At 38.8% G+C, this 20213-nt stretch overlaps 1 protein-coding gene across 1 annotated transcript in view; it reads right to left on the reverse strand.

Annotated features, from left to right (window-relative positions):
• IPO8 (importin 8) overlaps positions 1-19954 on the reverse strand; it is a 54625-nt gene extending 34671 nt beyond the window's left edge. The window contains exons 1-8 of the mRNA XM_037032410.1: positions 19871-19954; positions 12934-13015; positions 10042-10198; positions 7444-7602; positions 6212-6368; positions 3251-3340; positions 1985-2079; positions 1304-1388 (exon numbers count right to left, since the gene is read on the reverse strand). Of these exons, the coding sequence (XP_036888305.1) occupies positions 1304-1388; positions 1985-2079; positions 3251-3340; positions 6212-6368; positions 7444-7602; positions 10042-10198; positions 12934-13015; positions 19871-19954 (909 nt within the window). The remainder of the gene's footprint in view (positions 1-1303; positions 1389-1984; positions 2080-3250; positions 3341-6211; positions 6369-7443; positions 7603-10041; positions 10199-12933; positions 13016-19870) is intronic.
• Positions 19955-20213: the final 259 nt, after the last annotated feature.

Here is a 20213-nt window from a genome sequence, read left to right on the forward strand (position 1 = left end):
AAAAAACTCTACTGAACACACCTTAAGAGGACATCAACTTCAGGAAGCCTAATGGGTTTAAGAGCAGTGGAGAGAGCAGAAGGCAAAGCTGGCCAGCTTCCTGAGTACGCCAGTATTCACAGTGAACTGCTGAACAGATCATTTTAATCATTTTTCACTAATTTTCCCTAAAGACTGTTTCAAGGGGCAATAAAATAATTTGTGAGAAAATTACAGCCAGAGCTTTCCTGAACTGTTGCAAGGTACTTTTTAGAAACGATAGCCCATAAAATGATACCAGACAAAATGATAATCTGTGAAAGGAAGTATTCCATCTCAGGTGACAGATCTGAACATTAACTTCATATCATTTATAAGAAAGAAGCCTATACACATAAATCTATAAAAATCTAGAAACACCCTCTATATGACTTTTTTAACTTTATTTATTTATCTTTAGAAGGGAAGGGAAGGAGAGAAGGAGAGAAATATCAATGTATGGTTGATTCTGGTGCATCCCCTGCTGGGAACTGGCCCGCAACCCAGGCATGTGCCCTGATGGGGAATTGAACTGTGATCTTTTGTTCGCAGGCCCACACTCAATCCACTGAGCTACACCAGCCAGGGCCCTCTATATGATTAAAGCCTTTCACTACATATGAACAATCATTGCTTCTTCAGTATGGTCCTGACCCAGACATTGCTCAATAGTCATTAAATTTTATTTGCTGAAATATAAACAAAAATATCATGATTTAAATGGCAATACAGATCAACCAAACTTCATGTCCACTTGTACTTTTTAAATATTATTCTCAAGAACTCCTAATTTTTACTGTATCAAATGGTACCCAAACTTTCATAAAAAAGGAGTAACTTGTCAGCTGAGAGTCTTTAACTTCTGAGCTCAACTTCTCTTGAAATAGAACAATTTGTATTCCATTAACTCTTATTTAAAAAAAAAAAAAAAACACTTGGAACAAAGAGCTAAACCTCAAAGAAACAGAAGGTAAGAAACTCATAAGAGACCAGAGAGTTAACAGAAGAATCCAACCTAATAATGGTGACTCCCATACCAGTACCAACAAATCCAAAAGGTCTGCGTGTAGCCTCTGGGAGTCTGCAAGGGCGCTTCCTGTGCTAGCTGCCCTAGGCTACTGGTTCTAAAACTAACTGCGTTGTATTAAATTCCAGAGCTGCTAGTTCATCCCCTACAAATACACAGCGTATTAATATGTTTGTAACCTAATTTTAAATGGACAGAAATAGTTTAACTACTATCAGTAGTAACCATCCTTCTATTTAAAAAGCATAACTTTATTACCTGCTGAATTCCCACTGCATAGGTTTTCAAAAAGAATTCAGAAAATTCAAAATATTCTTTTGTGACATTTCCTGGGCTTCCATAGCTTAAAATACAAAGAGAAAACGTTTAAACAGAGTAAATTTTAAAAACAAGCATGTTCACTAGCTTAAATACAATCCCTTGTTGAAAGATATTCTGTTGGGGCAGAAAACTAATACTTTCCCTACTTTTCACAAGCCCAAACTACACTTTGACTCTGGGTCTTACTAAAACTTCAGACAGAAACTTCTACCTACTTAATTAACAAAGATCTCCTAAAGGGTAAATATTACGAATAAAAATATATCCAACATATATTTTTCAATACGTGCTTCCATAATTAAATCTAAGTTTCCCATGGAGCTGAATGGCCAAGCACCTTCTTGTACAATTCCTGGATATTTCCAGTAAGCTAAACAATGTCATTTCTCCATTCTTTTTATAGAAAAATAGAAAGATTCAGAGAAAACCCAGCACCTCTTCATGATCTCAAAGTCAGTGACCACAATAAGCGTACTTTGAAACAGAGGGTGACTTTTTGTCCTCTATGACACTAAAGACAAATAACCATCTGTGGACAATCGTGAGACCTATTCAATTTTATTATATCCAATACTGAAATTCAGGCCATAAGATCATAAATCTAATAAACAGAATTACCGTTCAAAAAGACGAGCTACGATATGCAGAGCCCACTTCTTACACTTCCACCAGACTAGTTCTGGTCTATCATCCTCATCAATTTGCAGGGTCTCCTAAGAGGACAAAAACACCCAGATCAAATGTCTGCATAATAAAACGTTTGATGTGAATAACAGAGGCATAATAAATCTTGCTATAGATTGAGTAATATCAATTCTGAATTTAGATTGCCATACAAATGCAAATTCCTACTTATAGAGGGCTAGCTAGGAATTAAATAAGAAAAGTAAATTTCAACTAACCAATGCTGTTGTTCCCATCTATCTCCCATTTTCAAAAGGCCCCAAAAAGGAGAAAGCAAATACAAAATACCATGTCACTGGAGGAAACTCTGGGATAACGAAAAGGTCCTACCGTCTTTTTTATTTGGGTGACAGTAACACAAGTGTATCTTTGCAAAAATGCAAAAGTTCTGTGCATTAAGGTATATAAATTAAATTTCAACATAGCATGTTCCAAGATATGAATAAGAGAAAAAATACTGCATATATATGAAAACAAGCTTAAATCTTAAAGTATTTGATATATTTTAATTTGATTATTTCAGTTAATTTGATAATTATACCATCATTATTACTGCAGATAAAAATGAGACTCTACTTTTTACCTGTCAAACTGACAAACTTAGAATTTTACATAAAAGATATTCTCAGTTACTGTTTATTAAAGCATAAGCCAATGCAATGATTCTGGAGAGGACTTTGCAAGATCTGTCAAAGCTTTAAGCACTTCTAGAAGAATCTATCCAAAGAAAATAATCATGTATGTGTATTCAAATTTAACTACATCCTTGTAGTTAAAACACTAAAAAACTAAAACAATCTAAACATCCAGCAAATGAAGCATTCAACAAACCGACAGCATAAAAACATTTGTAATCATAAAAATACTTATAAAGGATTTTAAGTGAAAATAAATTTAAAACAGTAACTACATATACTATTTTTACAAGTAAAATATAGTTACATACAGACACAAAGAAAAAAGGCTAGAAGAATAAATACCAATTTTCAAAAATTTTAAATCATTTTAGTAGGAATTAAATACAGTTATTTTATTAGTTTTGCTTACCTGAATATTCCAAAACTGACTGTGTATTAGTAATTATTTTTACTACAGTAGTAACTTTTTTTCCAAATAGTCTAGAATTATGAGTCAGTCTACCACAAGTATCCCAAACCTAAGTTTTCCCCATTTTTCTTAAAAACAGAAGCTCTCTCTTACGGGAGGAACCGTCCTGTCAATAATAGTTCGAAAGATCTCCATCCACACCGTCATGGTCTGGTTAGTCACCAACTGGAGAGGCAGCGCGTACTGAAACAAAAAGCGAAACGTCAGCCGCAGCGGCTCCGCTCCAGAAAACCAGCAATTTCGGCTATACTGGAGGGTTGACATACATGAAATGGCTACCATTTGACCTTGAACACAGTAATTTCATATGGTTCAACCTAAAATTCCATTTAAAATAGACCTATTAACATATGTATGTAAATTAAAATTCTAAAATCTAAAAATATACATGCCATGAGTTACTTCTCTGAGCTACTTTTCTAAATGAAAACAAAATATTTTTAATACAGGAAGGTCTCATTTACTCAGCATGAGATTCCAGATAAGTGCTTTTTACCATTCACCCCTTTGTCACACTCTTTGTTTTGACCACTCCTTCCCCAACTCTACTGACATATACTGACATACAACATTGTGAGTCTGTATTTAAGGTACATAAGATGATGAGCTGATATACGTATATACTAAGAAATGATTACCACAATAAGCTCGGTTAACACTTCCATCACCTCACATAACTACCTGTCCTGTGATGAAAATTCATTTTAACCACTTTAATGAAAAGCTTTATCTCAAGAAACATTTTCTTCAACCACATTCCCCTACACTGAGGCATAAAACCACAGCCACTCTCCGACTGGGCTCCCCGTGCTGCACTGTGCGTGACGGGAGATGAGCAGTACCGTCTGGGCGTCCACGCATTCCCAAACCTGCTACGTGCTAAGGACGTGATGATGGTAAGTAAGACAGTCTCTGCCCTCACGCTCTGGCTGGGGAAAACACGTGTACACCCAAGGAATTACACTGTGGCGTGACACCGTGTACGGATAAGAGCAGTACACAGGAGGACCACTAACCCAGCCTGGGAGTGTCAGGAACCACTTTCTGGAAGAAAGAAATGTGAGCTGAAACATGGAGAAAGAGCACAAATCAGCCAGAGTGTAAGGGGAAAGAAGAGTACTCCAGTTAGAAATACAGTATTTTAAAGGCTCAGAAGTAAGAAAGGGCGTGACATATTCACAAAGCTGAATTTCAGAATGGCTGGAGTGTAAAGTACAAAGGTGAAAATGGTAAAAGAAAAGACGGAGAGATGAAGGGTTTTATAAACCATATTAAGAAGTTCAGCCCTGGCTGGTGTGACTCAGTGGACTGAGTGCCGGCCTGTGAACCAAGGGGTCGCCAGTTTGATTCCCAATCAGGGCACAAGCCTGGGTTGCGGGCCAGGTCCCCAGTGGGGGATACATGAGAGGCAACCACATGCTGATGTTTCCCTCCTTTTCTTTCTCCCTCCTTTACCCTCTCTCCAAAAATGAATGAATGAATGAATGAATGAATTGAAGCTCACACTCTATTCTAAGTGCAGTGGGGAGTTCCGACTTGAGAGAGGGAACAGAGGAGGAACAGGCTGAGGTTTGGGGGAAGTGACAATGAGTTCACCTTTGGACAAACTGAGTTCTGAAGTATGTGTGAAATACCCAACTGCTGTACACAATATTTAATAAATGTCTGAACAAAGTCGAATGAATTGTATCATACTTTTCAAAACATAAATACATTATCACTATAATCATCCCTCCTAAAGCCTTCTAAATCCTTGCTGCTAAAATGCCCAGCGGGAGCATATTTCTTTAGTAGCATATAATAGATTATAAAAATGGTTTAAAATGTCGAGATTTTCATTGGTTTTTTAAGGTTTTAGCATGTGTATGTTGAGAAAATAAATGTTTTGGATTTTGCCCTCGTAGCTCAAGTAGAGGTAGAGGCTTGAGGAAAATTATTTCATCAGCCTCTGTCATACTTCCTGATTTCTGGTTATACATCTCCCAAAGGGAAAGGGAACTCTGACCTCGGAATAAATGGAACATTACTACATCTAATGGCATCTCACTGAATGAAAAATGTTTGCCTCAGAGTCAACTGATACTCCTGAGGAAAACTTCTAAACAGCACTTTAAAGAAAAGGCAAAGGCACCATGAATTCCCCTTTCCTGTTACTTTAAAAAAGAAAAAATAGAGGGTGGAGAATATATCTTCCTATCCAAGTTTCTTTGCTCTTCACAGATTTGCCTTCCTCTCCCTCCCCTCTCTCCCAAAAGAAGGCTGAGCTGAAACCAAAATCTGCCTCAAACTCTCTCCATTAAAAGTTTAAAAGACTAAAAGACAAGATTAAAAATATAAATCTTTATTGAAGTGAAATACTCTGTAACAGTATAAAAACATTTAAGTCACATATGAAGGCAAGAACAAAACTGAACTATCTTGGCTCTCTGGCCTGACAAAACTATCCTTTGCCATCACTAATTTAACTGTAAGGGAGGTTTAATTCATTCATCATCAAACAGTTTAGACTGACAATAATTATTCTTCCTCTACCAAGATCTGTGGTAAGAAGAATAGAGAGATAGATCTGTGGTATCTATCCCCTTAGATAAGAAAAAGGAAGTATTCTAAATGAAGGAAAGTGAGGCACAAAATCTTCTTTATTAGCTTTAAATTAGCTCAAATGCAAAGAAACTACCATCAATAAGATTTTCCAATAAAGAGGAACTTCCTTCCTCTCCTTCTGTCATCATAACTACTCTCCAGGCAGCACGCCTGGGACAGATGAGTGACGTCATCAGGTCCCGGGGCCGTCAGCTGCCCTGGTTCTTCAGCAGCCAGCACTTCAGACACTGGAGTAAACGGCACGCAAACCCTGAATCGCAGCTCGGCCACTCAGATAACCTTGGACTGTCGAGCTAATTTCTGTGAGCCTGTTTTCTCACAAGGAGTTTTTTAAAAGAACTATATGTGAGAATACATCATTTTTACTAACAACTGGCACTAACTGAGCACTTTTCATGTGTTAGGCAGAACAGCAAGGCACTTTATTTGTCTTCTACAATAGAAACTTACCTGAACAAGTGCATAAAAGATTTTCAGAATCTGTTTCTGTAGTAAAACAGAGTAATGTGAGGAATCGGGAAGGAGCTGCATGATTTGCTGTTGAATACGAGGCAGAAATATTTGCATTGCTGCTATAAGAGGTTCTCTTTCCTCTGCTTTCTTGTATCTACATGAGCAAAGACAAAAAGAAATAAAAAAGTTTCCCCCCACAAAAGAACTATACATAATAAATACACATATACACACATATATATAAATATATACATGTATATACATATACTAAAAACTATAAATATATATATATTTTAAGCTATATAAAGCTAAGAAAACAAAAACATTCCAACAATCGGGTTGCATTTTCTGTTTGGATTGTTAGAATAAACTCGGGAAAATGTTCACTGTTTCAGGCAGAAACTAAAAATCTTTCCAGAAAAAAATGGACTAGTTTAAAAGAATCCAAGACTATGTTGCAACTTTCCTAAATAAACTTTTCTACTACTTCAATTCATTTTCATCATACCACAATTGTTCCTATTAAATACTAGTTGATCTGTCTGTTTAAATACACTCCTATTATATAACAAGTAATGTGGGTAAAAACATTTCATCTTAAACTATCCTAAATTGAGAAATAAAAACAGTTTACAAACTTCTGTGCTCTTAGATACTTCAATTGCTATGAATCTAAAATATCTCCTAAAAATCCTACAGAGTACGAACTAACTAGTTTGTAAATAGAACTACAGGAATCTTCCTGCACAAGTAGCAATCCTCTTAGAAAGAGGAAAGTACTGCTATTAAATGTGACACCTGTCCCCACCTCCCAAGCAACTTTTATAGAAAAGAAAGTCACTAGCAAAGAAACTTTAACATTTTCTATTTTGCATCCAAAAAATATTAGTATTTGGTGTACCTAAGGTGCTCATTTGAAGACAAATGCTAAGGCACCTCTATATCAGAGTTTCCAAGGAAAGCTGTTAATAAATGACCGCCTGAAATTAACAAAAAAGCTTGAAAAGCACTGCATTATCACATTACTGCCTCAGAGATTAGCAATGTACATTGGCAGATTAAAAGTTCTTTAAATGACTGTAGCAAATAAAGATGTTTAGCTGTGCTTAACCTACCGCTTGCCAAATTAACCTGATTCCACAGAACGCCCCCAGCAGAACCCTCTATGCCATTTAGTTCTTTCTAAATGACACAAAGCCGGGATCTGCGCCCAGCAGAAATCAACTTACTCATATGTCTTCACCAGCTGATACAGACACAATAAACTGCCAAGCCAGCTTCCGCTGCTCTGAGACTGCAGGTAATAGTCTATCTTGTCGACTACCGCTGGCCAGTGACCAGGGAAATCGTATTTAATGATGGCACGGAGACACATTGTCAACTGGACTCTGTAAGGTGGGGGAAGAAAGTCCAAAATCTAAGTAGTTAATACATATCAGGTTTCAAAGACCTCTAATATTTTACATAAAAGCACTCTAACTCCAATTTACCTACATCATATAGTTATATATCTGGGGTGGAAGGACAAAAATCGGTACTATCAAGAAAAACCCCCCCAGCAGCTCAACTTCATTGTAGATAAAGAGAACAGGTCATTTCCTAAAATAAATAAATGCAACCTTTCAAACTGTTTTATCCTAAATACAATTTTGGGAAAAATGGATTTAAAAGAAGTTCCTTATAATTAAAAAAAAAAAAACTATGTATTTAGTTCTGCAAAATCTCCCAGCTTGTCATATTTTGTATTTTGTTACCATAGCCTAAGAGGAAAACAAACTGTTGTATGTTTCAAGTAAACAAACTTAGCCTAAAAATGTAAAATGGTAAGTAAAACAGAGGCCTACAGAATGGTGGGAATCATGTCTGTGAGCCAAAACCTTGAAGCATCCATTTTCAGTTAACAGCCAACACAGTGTGCTGCACCTATCCAAGCTTCCTGAAATACTCAATGTTGTACTTTGAGTATAAGAAACAGGCTGGCAATTTCTGCAGAGGAAATCTAAGAGCTATTCCCAACGATATAAAGAAAAAAAGCCACAGCAAAAACATAAAAGGGAAAAAAAGAATCGCTTTCATAAAACCACAAAGCCAAACGATAAATGATGTGCGGTCATAACACTTAGGTCAGTAATCATTTCCTCAACAGGATCCCAACCATAATTGGTATCAAAAAGAAAATGAGGAAAAATTTTTCTCTTCTCTAAACTACCAGTATGTCCTCACATGGTCATTTGCGAATGGTTAGAAAGTGAGCAAAGCTAATCAGGATTCCACGGTGAAAACTAAAAAACAAAAAAGTGTATGCGTATTGAGTTGAACAGCCAATTACTTAAATTCACTGAAATGAAACACACAAAATAATGCCATTCCCTTATGTTACCAAATCTATTTGAAAATTTGTCTTTGCAATACTCTTAAATAAACTTTAAGAATATTTCTTCAAAAGTGATTATGGCTAAGGCTTCAAGACATAAAAGAAGCCAAGCCACAAAGAACTGTCTCATTATAAAGACAAAGGTCTCCCCTTACGTCACCAGCAGCCATTCCTAAACAACCAATACATCAAATCTGCACACAGTACAATGGAAACTTTCCAGTTTTTTAAATTTCCTCATCAGGTTGACCCCCCCCCAACATTTTTTCATTCCACCCAAGCAAAGGATGGCTATGAACGGTCCTCCTCTCACACAATACCATGCGGAAGCACTGCAAGACTCAGAGACACCTGAAAATGTAAAGATTTCAACAAGACATGGTCCGTGCTGGTACCATGGGGAAGCCACTGGCCAGGCTGGCATCTGGGCAAGCCGTGAGAACAACGGTGGTTGTCTTTCATCAATAAACCTGTCTCTCCTCTCAACAGACAAACTAACTCTACAAAGAAGAGCTCAACGTTCCTTCTCCCTCCTCACTGTTTCCCTCACGCTTTCTTCCCTTTTCCCTGCTTTCGTCACAGTGTGGAGTGGACACCCAAGGGGAAAAGCTGCATCTAATCTCTTGACATTAAACAATTTCATTCCCCTACCTCGGTTTCATCGATTTCCCTCCTCCATTTTCACAAAAAAAATCTAAACTAATTACTCGTGTTGCAAAGAGTGTGTTTCTCCTAAGACTGAAAAATTTGTTTGACTCTATAGCTGTGCTGTCCCATAAATAGGGGCAGCCACTTGCCCGCTACCTGTGCACACTTTAAATTTATCAAAATTAAGTTAAAATTCAGCTCCTCAGTTACACGGGTCACATTTCAAGCACTCAATACCAAGTATGTCACATGGCTAAATACCAGACAGTGTGGGTCAAGATTTCCATCACCACACAAAGTTCTCTTGGACATTGCCCAAGGCAAATGCGAAAAACCACAGACGATTCTTCCAGTTTATACCTACTCTGTCCTGTCTGCTCTAAAGGAAAAGATACTCAGTTCACAAAAATTAATGAAAAGATAGGTTAAGTGTTAAGAAAAGTGGGAGGTTAAAAACTTCCAAAAGTCAATTTCCCAAGTTCGGAAAAAGAAAAGCACACAGGAAAAAGTCAAAAGATCATAACTAAGGACGTAAGTTATTTACACAGTGGGGATTTACACAACAATTTTAATCAAGTATAATTTTTGCCTTAACTCTTTTTTGTGGCAACTTAAAGCAGCTAAATCTTTCCGAAAATACTGCAAAGGATTACAAATGTAAGGACAAATAAGTGAAAGAATATTCTCTGAGTGCCTGTCTCCATTAGCTTACCAACGAAATTCAGCTGATGATTCAACCCAGCCTCCCACATCCACACACACTGCTGCGTTTCCCTACTCGTCATACAGATACAGCACCAAGTACCTCACTAAATCCGGAGACCGAATTATTCCTTCCACAATGTTATCACGTATCTGCTGGCGATCATTTTCATGAATGTTGAACGGAAATACTGCTTCTCCCAGTGGAGGTTCTCGGTCTGGCCAATACTGTGTCACCATATTCTTCAAGTAAATGGCAGCTAAGTTAGAGAAAAAAATGCTAATGTAGCAGCAACAAAAAGATGACTTTCATTCAGCTTTACAGGGCACGAAAGGCTAATCCCTTCAATGTTAAACAGGACAGCCAGCAAAAATGGAAAATCTTACCACTATAAATCTCACAGTATGCCTTTTACTTTATATAGGCCATCTCAGATGATGCCCTATTAATGCAAATATTTTTCGTTATAAAATTAACAGCAGTTAATGGCTGAATTATAAGTAAGTCCATGATTTTACCATGTGTGTATCATTGTTGTCTGAAGGTTGCTTTTTGTTTTCAAGACAAATTCTATACGGATTATAATGGTTTTATGATCTTATTGGTAATCTGGCATTTTAATGCACTGTTGATAGAAAACGCAAGCAAAACTAATTTGGTGATAAAATTCAAAGTTCTGAACGTTAACATCATTAGTAGGCATTGACTTAGCATTTCCACCTCTCATAATTCATTCTATAAAAATATTCCCACAAGTATCCTGAGATATTACGTGCTACGATGCTGCTCAATTTAGCACTGTCTCTATAACAACAACAATGAAAAGGGACAATAAAGGAAATGTCCATTAATATCAAATTGTTTAAATAAACTATGATAGTCATGTACAAAGAAATGCTGAACAATTGTTATAAAATATATGCATATGCACTGACATGGAACAATCCCCCCAAAGTACAAGGTTGAATAAGAAAAAGGAAATTATAAAATAGCATGTGCAATGTGAACAGATCTCCGTAACTCTTTAAAGCCTGCTGGTGTATCTAGAAGAAAAAAAAAGAACTGTTAAACCATGCACCACAGTTGACAGCAACTATCTTTCAGGGCAGGATTAACAGCCATCTAATGTGTAAAGTCCGTGTTTCCGTAATGTTTATATGCCATATAAAGAGGAAATATTAGTTTAATAAATTGCTTTAAGATCTTTAAAAATACTACTTCCAAAAAGGTTCCAAAGAAACTTCACAATGGCCCTGTAAATACTTACGTTATTAAAATAGATTTCATTTAGCAAAATGCGGTTTCAGAATAGCTGATTTTATAAAACAAAAGTTAAACAAAATAGAGCAGTGGTTTCAAAAAAACTTAGAGAAGTTTTACAAATCTTATTTAAGTAAAAAATAATTCCAACGTGAGTGTCTTTCTATAGGTTTTTCTTAATCACAAAGGGATCTCTCAGGAAATCATACAAATTGTCATAAATATTTCCTCAAAGTATAATGATTCCTTACTTTTTTATGTTATTTCAGGTAAAATTAAACACTTCCATCAGCATGTAGAATACAACCCCATTCCTGTAAGATGGTCCACCAATCCCTCCACCCAAACAACACACACAATGTCCTAATGATGGTCCTTTGAGAGATGAATGTTGAGTAATTTTTTTTTAATTTCTTCTTGGTATTCTCCTATATTGCCCAAATTAACCACAATGAATATATGCCACTTACATAATTTTTAAAAAGCCTTTTTAATTATTTGGGTTTTTATTTAGTTATTATTATTTTAGCCCTTTATCTTGAAGCTACTATCTTTTTGGGTCTCACAATACTCCAAGGCTTCTTTCTCCATCTTTTGACCTTTTGGGTTCTAATGACAACCTTATTTTTTAAAAAACCACACACCATGGAACTACCATAGGTACCACAGACTTAAAGGTAACCTTCATGTTTAAAGCAAAAGGCCTGTTCCCGCCCTGACTGGTGTGGCTCAGGGGGTTGAGTGCCGGCCTGTGAGCCAAAGGGCCGAGGATTCCATTCCCAATCAGGGCACGTGCCTGGGTTACGGGCCAGGTCCCCAGTGAGGGGCATGCAAGAAACCAACCACACATTAATATTTCTCTCCCTCTCTTTCTCCTTCCCTTCCCCTCTCTCTAAAAATAAATAAATATAATCTTAAGACCCCGTTCCCCAATCGCATGGGCAGGAAGGCCTGTGCAATACACGGGCTCCACGATCTGACGCACAAATGGAGCTCGAATGCACAAACACAAATGTACAGCATTAAACTGTGGGCCTGATGGCAAGGCTACCAGAAATCATGAAAAAGAAAGGAGCTGGGAGATGAAGATGTTAAAATTAGGAAAGATAAGGGGGAAATGGCAAAGTTACAGAGGCGAGGAACTGGTAGGTGGAAGGTGAGAAGGAAGCAAAAGGCTAGGGGAGATTTAAGAGCTCAGTATCTGCCTCTACGTTTCCAGAGAAAAGGAAAGTGATATTTTTAAAATAAGTGCTTATTTTTTATTGTTATTTATTTTCTAATCCTTGCTAGAGGATATGTTTATTGATTTTCTTTTTTTAAAAATTACAGTTGTCTTCATTTTTCCCTCACCACTCCCCCCACCCCAGCCAAACCCACCTCCCTCCCTTGCTTCTACCCTCCCCCTTGGTTTTGTCCATGTGTCTGTTTATTGGTTTTAGAGAGAAGATGGGGAGAGACAGAGAGAAACATCAATGTGCAGGAAAAACATCAATCAGTTGCCTCCCATACATGCTGACCAAGATCAAACCCATAACCTTTTGGTGCATGGGGACGAAGCTCCAACCAAGCCACCTGGCCAAGGCAGAAAGTGATTTTTATAAACCATTAGAAATACAAATACTTGTCATGCATTTCCTATTTTTTTCAAGAAATCACAGATATTTAGAATTAAAATAAAACTCTATTTTTACTTTCACCATAAATAAATTTTAAAAGGGTAAAAAACCAACCCACCTGCTTGGCGAACTGGGAACTCCACATGGTCAGAGACTATAATCCGAAGCAAACTGGGGGCAAAATTGATGATCTTGTAAGACTGAAATTACAAAGAAATTTATTTTAAATAGGGCAATATAAGTGAATAACTATTAGCACTTACTACTACATATACTACTGTAAATAAAACTTTTAAAGTGAGAAAAACTCTCCAAAATAAAAATTATTAAAATACTTCAAGTCAAAAAAAACTTACTTAGAATAAATTGATGAATAAAAGAGTATGAATATTTTGTTTGTTTGTTTGCACATATATGATCAAAGTGCTCTCCAGAACAGGTGTGGCAACTTACAGCACAACCGTAGCATAAGAGTGTGTCCATCTATCCAATACAGAGATATCATTCCTTCAAAAATCTTAAAACCTTACTCATATTTTAAATTGTATTTCCTCTATGTTGAATTTTTCCTGTTTGTTGACTATTCGTTTTTCTACAAACTCCTTATTCTCTTTATCCTTCTATAAATGAAATATCTGTTTTAGTATTAATAAATTCTTAGAGCTATTTGATTTACAATTTCAACTTTTTATATGACCTATACATTGCAAGTGTTTCTTCCCAGCTTATTTGTGCTTCAATTTTCTTTATTTTTGACAACCCATAAGCAGAAAATCATAAGCTACAGTAGACAGAAACTCCAACACAGAAAAAAACGGACCAGATAACATTAGACAGCTGTGCATGCACTGCACAGAGGGACTGGAACCCCGTGCCTAAAAGAGCTGCCAACAGGAGGCCCTCCGGTGCTGGAGCATCTTTCAAACTTAACAATGCCCCACTGAGCCTGTGCTGGTGAAGTGCCTGCTGCCTGGGTCATTTTCAGCCCATAGGCATGTTCTACTTTGACCTACTCTTGAGTTTGGCCAGGGTGACTTGGGAAGCACAAAAAGATACAGAGCAACCCCATTCTTTCTGACAGTATTTTCACCAGATGTCTGTTACCCAGACTATACTACAACCCTGCCACATTCCCTGAATGTACTTGAATGTACTTGGCCTTTCCCTCTGACGGTCCCAGAAAAGACTCATAAATTCTCAGTAAGGTTAAAGCTGGACAAATGGAGACATCCAGCCAAGATGGAGGCATAGATAGATATAGTTTGCCTCCTTGCACAACTTAAAGAAGGGAAACAACAAATTTAAAAACAAAAACAACCAGAAGCCCTGGCTGGTGTAGCTCAGTGGATTGAGCACAGGCCTGCAAACCAGAGGATCGCGGTTCGATTCCCAGTCAGGGCACATGCCTGGATTGCAAGCCGGTTCCCTGTAGGCCAACTCCCAGCGGGGGACACACAAAAGGCAACCATACATTGGAAAAAAAAAAAAAACCCAGAACTGCCAGAAAACTGAACCATACAGAAGTCTGACAACTGAGAAGTTAAAGAAACATTCATCCAGACTGGTAGGAGGGGCGAAGATGGGCAGTTGGGGTGGAGAGGACCCGTGGCAAGGTGGCAGCTGGAGGACTGGGCAGTCCCACATTTACGTGCAAATAAACCAGAAGGAAATGGGGAGCACGACAAACCGAACAACCCAGGTTTCCAACATGGAAAAGGAAGCCTCAAAACCTCTGGCTGTAAAAACCTGTGGAGGTTGTAGCAGCAGAAGAAACTCCCAGCCTCACAGGAGAGTTCATTGGAGAGACCCTCAGGGTCCTAGAACACACACAAAACCAGCCACCCAGGAATCAGCCCCAGAAGGGCCCAATTTGCTGTGGGTTGAAGGGGAAGTGACTGAAAGCCAGCTGAAAGCTGAGCAGGTGGCATTGTCACCTCACAGACCCTTCCCCCCCATACAGTGCCACAGTGCCACACCAGGGCAAATACCTAAGGTTCCAACCCTTTTCAATGTAACAGGTGTGCCCAAACGAAGAAATATGGCCTAAGTGAAAGAACAGTCCAAAAATCCAGAAAAAGAACTAAGCAACAAAGAGAAAGCCAACCTATCCAATGCACAGTTCAAAACACTGGTAATCAGGATGCTCACAGAAATGGTTGAGTATGGTCACAAAACAGAAGAAATGAAGGCTATGCAAAGTGAAATAAAGGAACATGTACAAGGAACCAACAGTGAAGGGTAGGAAACTGGGACTCAGATCAATAATTTTGGAAGAGAAGGAAGAAATAAACATTCAACCAGAACAGAATGAAGAAACAAGAATTCAAAAAAAACAAGGAGATGCTTAGGAACCTCTAGAACAACTTTAAACATTCCAACATCTGAATCATAGAGGTGCCAAAGGGAGAAGAGGAAGAACAAGAAACTGAAAACTTTTTGGAAAACATAATGAAGGACAACTTCCCCAATCTGGCAAAGGAAATAAACTTCCAGGAACTCCAGGAAGCCCAGAGAGTCCCAAAGAAGTTAGACTTAAGGAAGTACACACATCATAGTTACATTATCCAAGATTAAAGATAACGAGAGAATCTTAAAAGCAGCTAGAGAAAAGGACACAGTGACCTACAAAGGAGTTCCCATGAGATTGTCAGCTGATTTCTCAAAAGAAACCTTGCAGGCAAGAAGGGACTGGAAAGAAGTATTCAAAGTCATGAAGGGCAAGGACCTGCATCCAAGATTGCTCTATCCAGCAAAGCTACCATTTAGAATGTAAGGGCAGATAAAGTGTGTCTCAGATAAGGTCAAATTCCAGGAGTTCGTCATCACCAAGCCCTTATTATACGAAATGTTAAAGGGACTTGTCTAAGAAAAAGAAGATAAAAAAATATGAACAGTAAAATGACAACAAATTCACAACCATCAACAACTGAACCTAAAAAAATAATAATAATAAATAAATTTTTAAAACCCAAGCAAAAACCCACAACAGGAACAGAATCCCAGGAATGGAGAGCACATTGAGGGTAATCAGCCAGGAGGGGGGCAGGAAAAAGGGGAAAAAGGTACAGTAAATGAAAAGCACAAATGGTAGGCACAAAACAGACAGCAGGAGGTTCAGAACAGTATCGGAAATGGAAAAGCCAAAGAATTTATATGTACAACCATGGACATGAACTAAGGAAGGGGGAAATGCTGGTTGGGGGGAGGGGGTGCAGGGTGGAGGAGAACAAAGGGGAGAAAAAATGGGAAAACTGTAATAGCATGATCAATAAAATACACTTTTAGAAAAATAAATAAAGCTGGACAAATGATGCAGAGTCCACTCATCTTATTGTCTCCCAAGAGCATATTCATTTATTTACAATGGCATTTATTGAGATAAGTGTTTGACTAAAAAATCGGGAAAAACTGGTATCTTCTAAATATTGATCATTTCCATCTAAAAATATTATGCTTTCCAAACCTTTCTGTATTCTTCAGTAAAATTTTAAGTCATCTTATAATTGTTCTTTCATCCTATATAAACTTCAGAATCTTAAATCTGTTGCATAGGAAATAAATTCTGTTTCATCCGCAATTGAAATTACCAGAAGTTTAAAGTATTTTTAAAGAAAACATTTGTTTTAACAGCAATTTACAGGAGTCAAAATTAATACAGATTTAGCCCACCCTTCAACACCCCTACATTTACATTATAAAATAACTTGAGCCTATGACTTTTGAGATACTCAAAGATCTTATCTTATAGTGAGTAAATATCTCTATAGCTTAGTTCTAATCTATATAGTTTAGTATTTATTTAAAAGTCTTATTACACATAAGTCCAAAATAATCTTTATACTTAGAATAATGCTACTCATTTGAAACAGTCACTGTGGAGACTACTTTTATTTCTACATTGTTGCCATTTTACACATTTCGAAACTCTCCTTTTGCAACTGTTTGCATTTCAAAGAACTTCTGCAATTTTTGTCTTTCCCTTTCAGTCTTGATTCAATCTACGTTAATTTGGCCAGTTAAAACATTCGGTGGTAAATTAAGATGTATTCTCATACTACTTCCCTCAAAAATATTTATCCAATTTCCTTTTCCACCTTAGGCATCAAATGTCTAAGGGTGAAAAAAAGACACTTTGAAGTTTTTTGAAAATAAAGAGTTTACTTGCTTAGCTAAATACTACACTTTAGGAGAACCCATTTAAAGCAAAGAACTTAGGTTTTCCCACTCTCGGCCTCACTGCCCCCACTATGTTCACTTCCCCAGTCCCCCGCATGCCAAGTGGAGAGGGTTCTACTGAGCTTGGCCTCCCCTCCATTCCCCTCCCAGTTCTTCGCCTGCCCGTTTTAACATCCAGATCTTTGCTTAACGTCATTCTTCAGAGAACGACCACCCTAATTACACAACCCAACCCACTCTAGGGAGTTACTCTCCATGTAACACTTACGACCTGAAGTTATATTATTTACTTGTCTGTATCCCCTACTGGAATGCAAGTTATATGAGAGCAGAGTCTTGTACTAACACCTGTAATATAACTCAATAAATATGTTATTCATATAAGCAAACTCCTTAAAGGGCGATAAAAATGATACCACAGATGCATGGAAAAGCAGAAATAAAAGCCTGGCAATAAAAGCATGTATTTTATTTCCTTGTGTAGGCCATGTGGAGAATTATTTATTAAAAGAAAATACTTTTCTAGGTGAGTTACTGGAGCAAGATATCTACACATTCCTACTTCTCTGTGTTGCTGCTACAGGGTTTTCTGGGACTAGAGATGGTGAAGTACATATACAGGAAGCAGCCTTAATTTCCTGAGATAAAAGTGAAAATGCATTTTTCCATACAAACAATATCACAAATAGCAGGCAAGGAACCAGTCAGTGGTAACAGAAATACTACGTTGGCCACAGAAAAATATAGCTCCAAATAAGAATTTATCCTGTGGAATTCAGGCTATTACGTTTTGAAGCTGCTTTCCTCTTCTAAATGGCAACTGACCAACCAATCAGTACTCTGGAGAAGAGGAGTCCATTTCCTATGCAGAGCACATCTGCTGAGGGGGCAACCCAGACCACAATAACTGAGCTGGTCCCTCATCACTTATGGCAAATTCCCCACCTGTTTACCCAACAGAGCACGATGGTAAAGGCTAAGCACACAAAACCCAACACTATAACCATGTTTTCCTGTTTTACATAAATTATGACATAATTTAGCCTTCCACCTGTAGACAATTCAAAAAAATACGTAAGGCATATTACAATCTAAAGCATTATACAAAATACAAATGCTAAAACGTGGCATGGCAATAAGCTTTTAGAAGTTACAGAGTAAATTGTGGTCTGTGATGACTTGGGTGAATACGGGGAAAGGCAGAGTGAGGATGGAATGAATTTGAATTGAAACATCGTGGAAAAAATAGAACTGGGTTCTAAGTTTCACTTCTAGCTCTACAGGATCACACCCACCTACCTTCCCAAGTTTTGTAAAGTCAATTGCACCTATGTACTGATGAATCAGAAACAAAGCAAAGGTATACTAACAGAAGCAGGGAAGTACATCATAATATCAAAGATATGATGCCTATGGACACTATTAAAGTAACACCTGGCCTCACTGTAAGGAGAAGAAGGTCACAACGAGGCCAACTCTTCTGTTTACACTAGTAGACTGCAAGTCCAATTCTTGCTTTGCTCCTCCTAATCGATCCCCGGATTACTATTTTTCTAGCCAATCAACATAGAGTACTTCTACTCTCCAGAGCCTGGGACAAGTACTGACTTTAACTTTCCACTATTCTAAGTGAGAGTCCTTTTCTTTTTGAGAAGAAATACTGTCCCTTTAGGCTACCGTTCAACTCAACCTTCTCTACAGAGTCAGTGTTTTCACTCTCCCTTTTATCTGTTGAAAATCCTAGATTCACACTCAGTCCAAACTCCCCCCAGATTTCCCATTAAAGCAACTCATCTCCAAGATTCGCAGTGTACCTGCACTGCTAAGTCAGCTCCAGCCAGGGAAAGCCTTAGCGAGCTCCTACAGAAACATTTACTTAGGACAGTCGTTCTCACGTAGGAAAGCACAGAATCACCTAGCTAGCTAATTAAAACAAAATGAGGTTCCCTCCCGAGTCTCTGATTCTTCAAGTCTAGAGTGAAGCCCTAAAACTTGCATTTCCAACAAATTCCCAGGTGATGTTGACACTGTTCATCCTGGACAGCATTCTGAAAACCACTACTCTAGGAATACTCCTTTATATTTTAAGGACTACCGCAACCTCAAACAGTTGTCATTCTGTCTTGGGGGTAGACCTTAACTCACACTTCTCTGTGAGAGGTCTGATTTACGCTTCCAGGTTTAGGGGAAAACATAAGCTAGAGTTTGGGCTCATCAGAATTTTAACATGTAGCCGGTGACAAGGAAACAAGGTCTAGCTGAGTTGTTACTTAAAGGATGGAGGATAAAAGAGCGTTATACATTTTAGCGTTTTTCAGAAATCCCTCCAACCACGTCTTTTGCTCGTGCCTTTTGTAAGGCAATTCCACCATGAAAATCGCCTCCTCTTCCTAGAGCTCTCTCCCGGCAGCACTTCCCAGCTCGCACACAAAACTCCCCTAATCAGTGTCAAAACAGGACTGCCAAGCCCCACAGCAGCGGGCGCCGGGCAAGGTTTCCCACAGTAACACCTAAAAAGGGTTCTGTCTGGAGAAAAGCCCAACTCGGATTTGAAATTCAAGTGAATTTTCCCAGCCGCGTCCCCAAGTCAGCGTGCTTAAATCACACCCTGGAAACACCAGCAAGGGCTGCTAAAGCTTCTTTCTGCGGACCCAACGGGCTGAACAAACTGCACGGTGGGGAAGGAACACAAGAAAAGATGCGAAAGTAGCCAACAGGTGCCGGGGCTGTTCAGACGCGGTCCCCAGAACGCCGCTGCACAGCACCCTGGGGCGGGGGCGGGCGCCGGGCCGGCGGGAGCCCACGGTCAGGGGTGGACATCGGGCGCCGGGGGGCAGAGCCCCGGAGCCGGCGCCCCCCGCCGCAGGCCCGGGCCTCACCTGGTTGAGCTCATTCTCAGCTGCGATCCGCAGCTTCGGGTCGATGGTGCCCTTCAGCGCTTGGATGATCCGGTTGAGGTCCATCTCCCCGGCGGGGGCTCCGCAGCCCCCGGACCAGTAGGCCAGACAGCTGCGTGAGTTTTCCTTTAGAGCCGCTCAGCCTTTTCCTCCGCTGCCCCTGGACTACCTCACTCCCCACCCCCCGCCAGCGTCACCACCTGCAGCCACTTGCTGCGCCACTCCGACTCCGCGCCCCCTGTCCGCCCTGTCCACCCCCAACAACTCGCTCTCCATTCACCCTTTTACGACAGCCGGTGGGAGGCGGGAGAAGGAGAGGAAGCCG

This window comes from Sturnira hondurensis, unplaced genomic scaffold, assembly GCF_014824575.4.
Source record: "Sturnira hondurensis isolate 20B ecotype Veracruz unplaced genomic scaffold, ASM1482457v3 Scaffold0000362, whole genome shotgun sequence".
Classification (NCBI taxonomy): Eukaryota; Metazoa; Chordata; class Mammalia; order Chiroptera; family Phyllostomidae; genus Sturnira; species Sturnira hondurensis.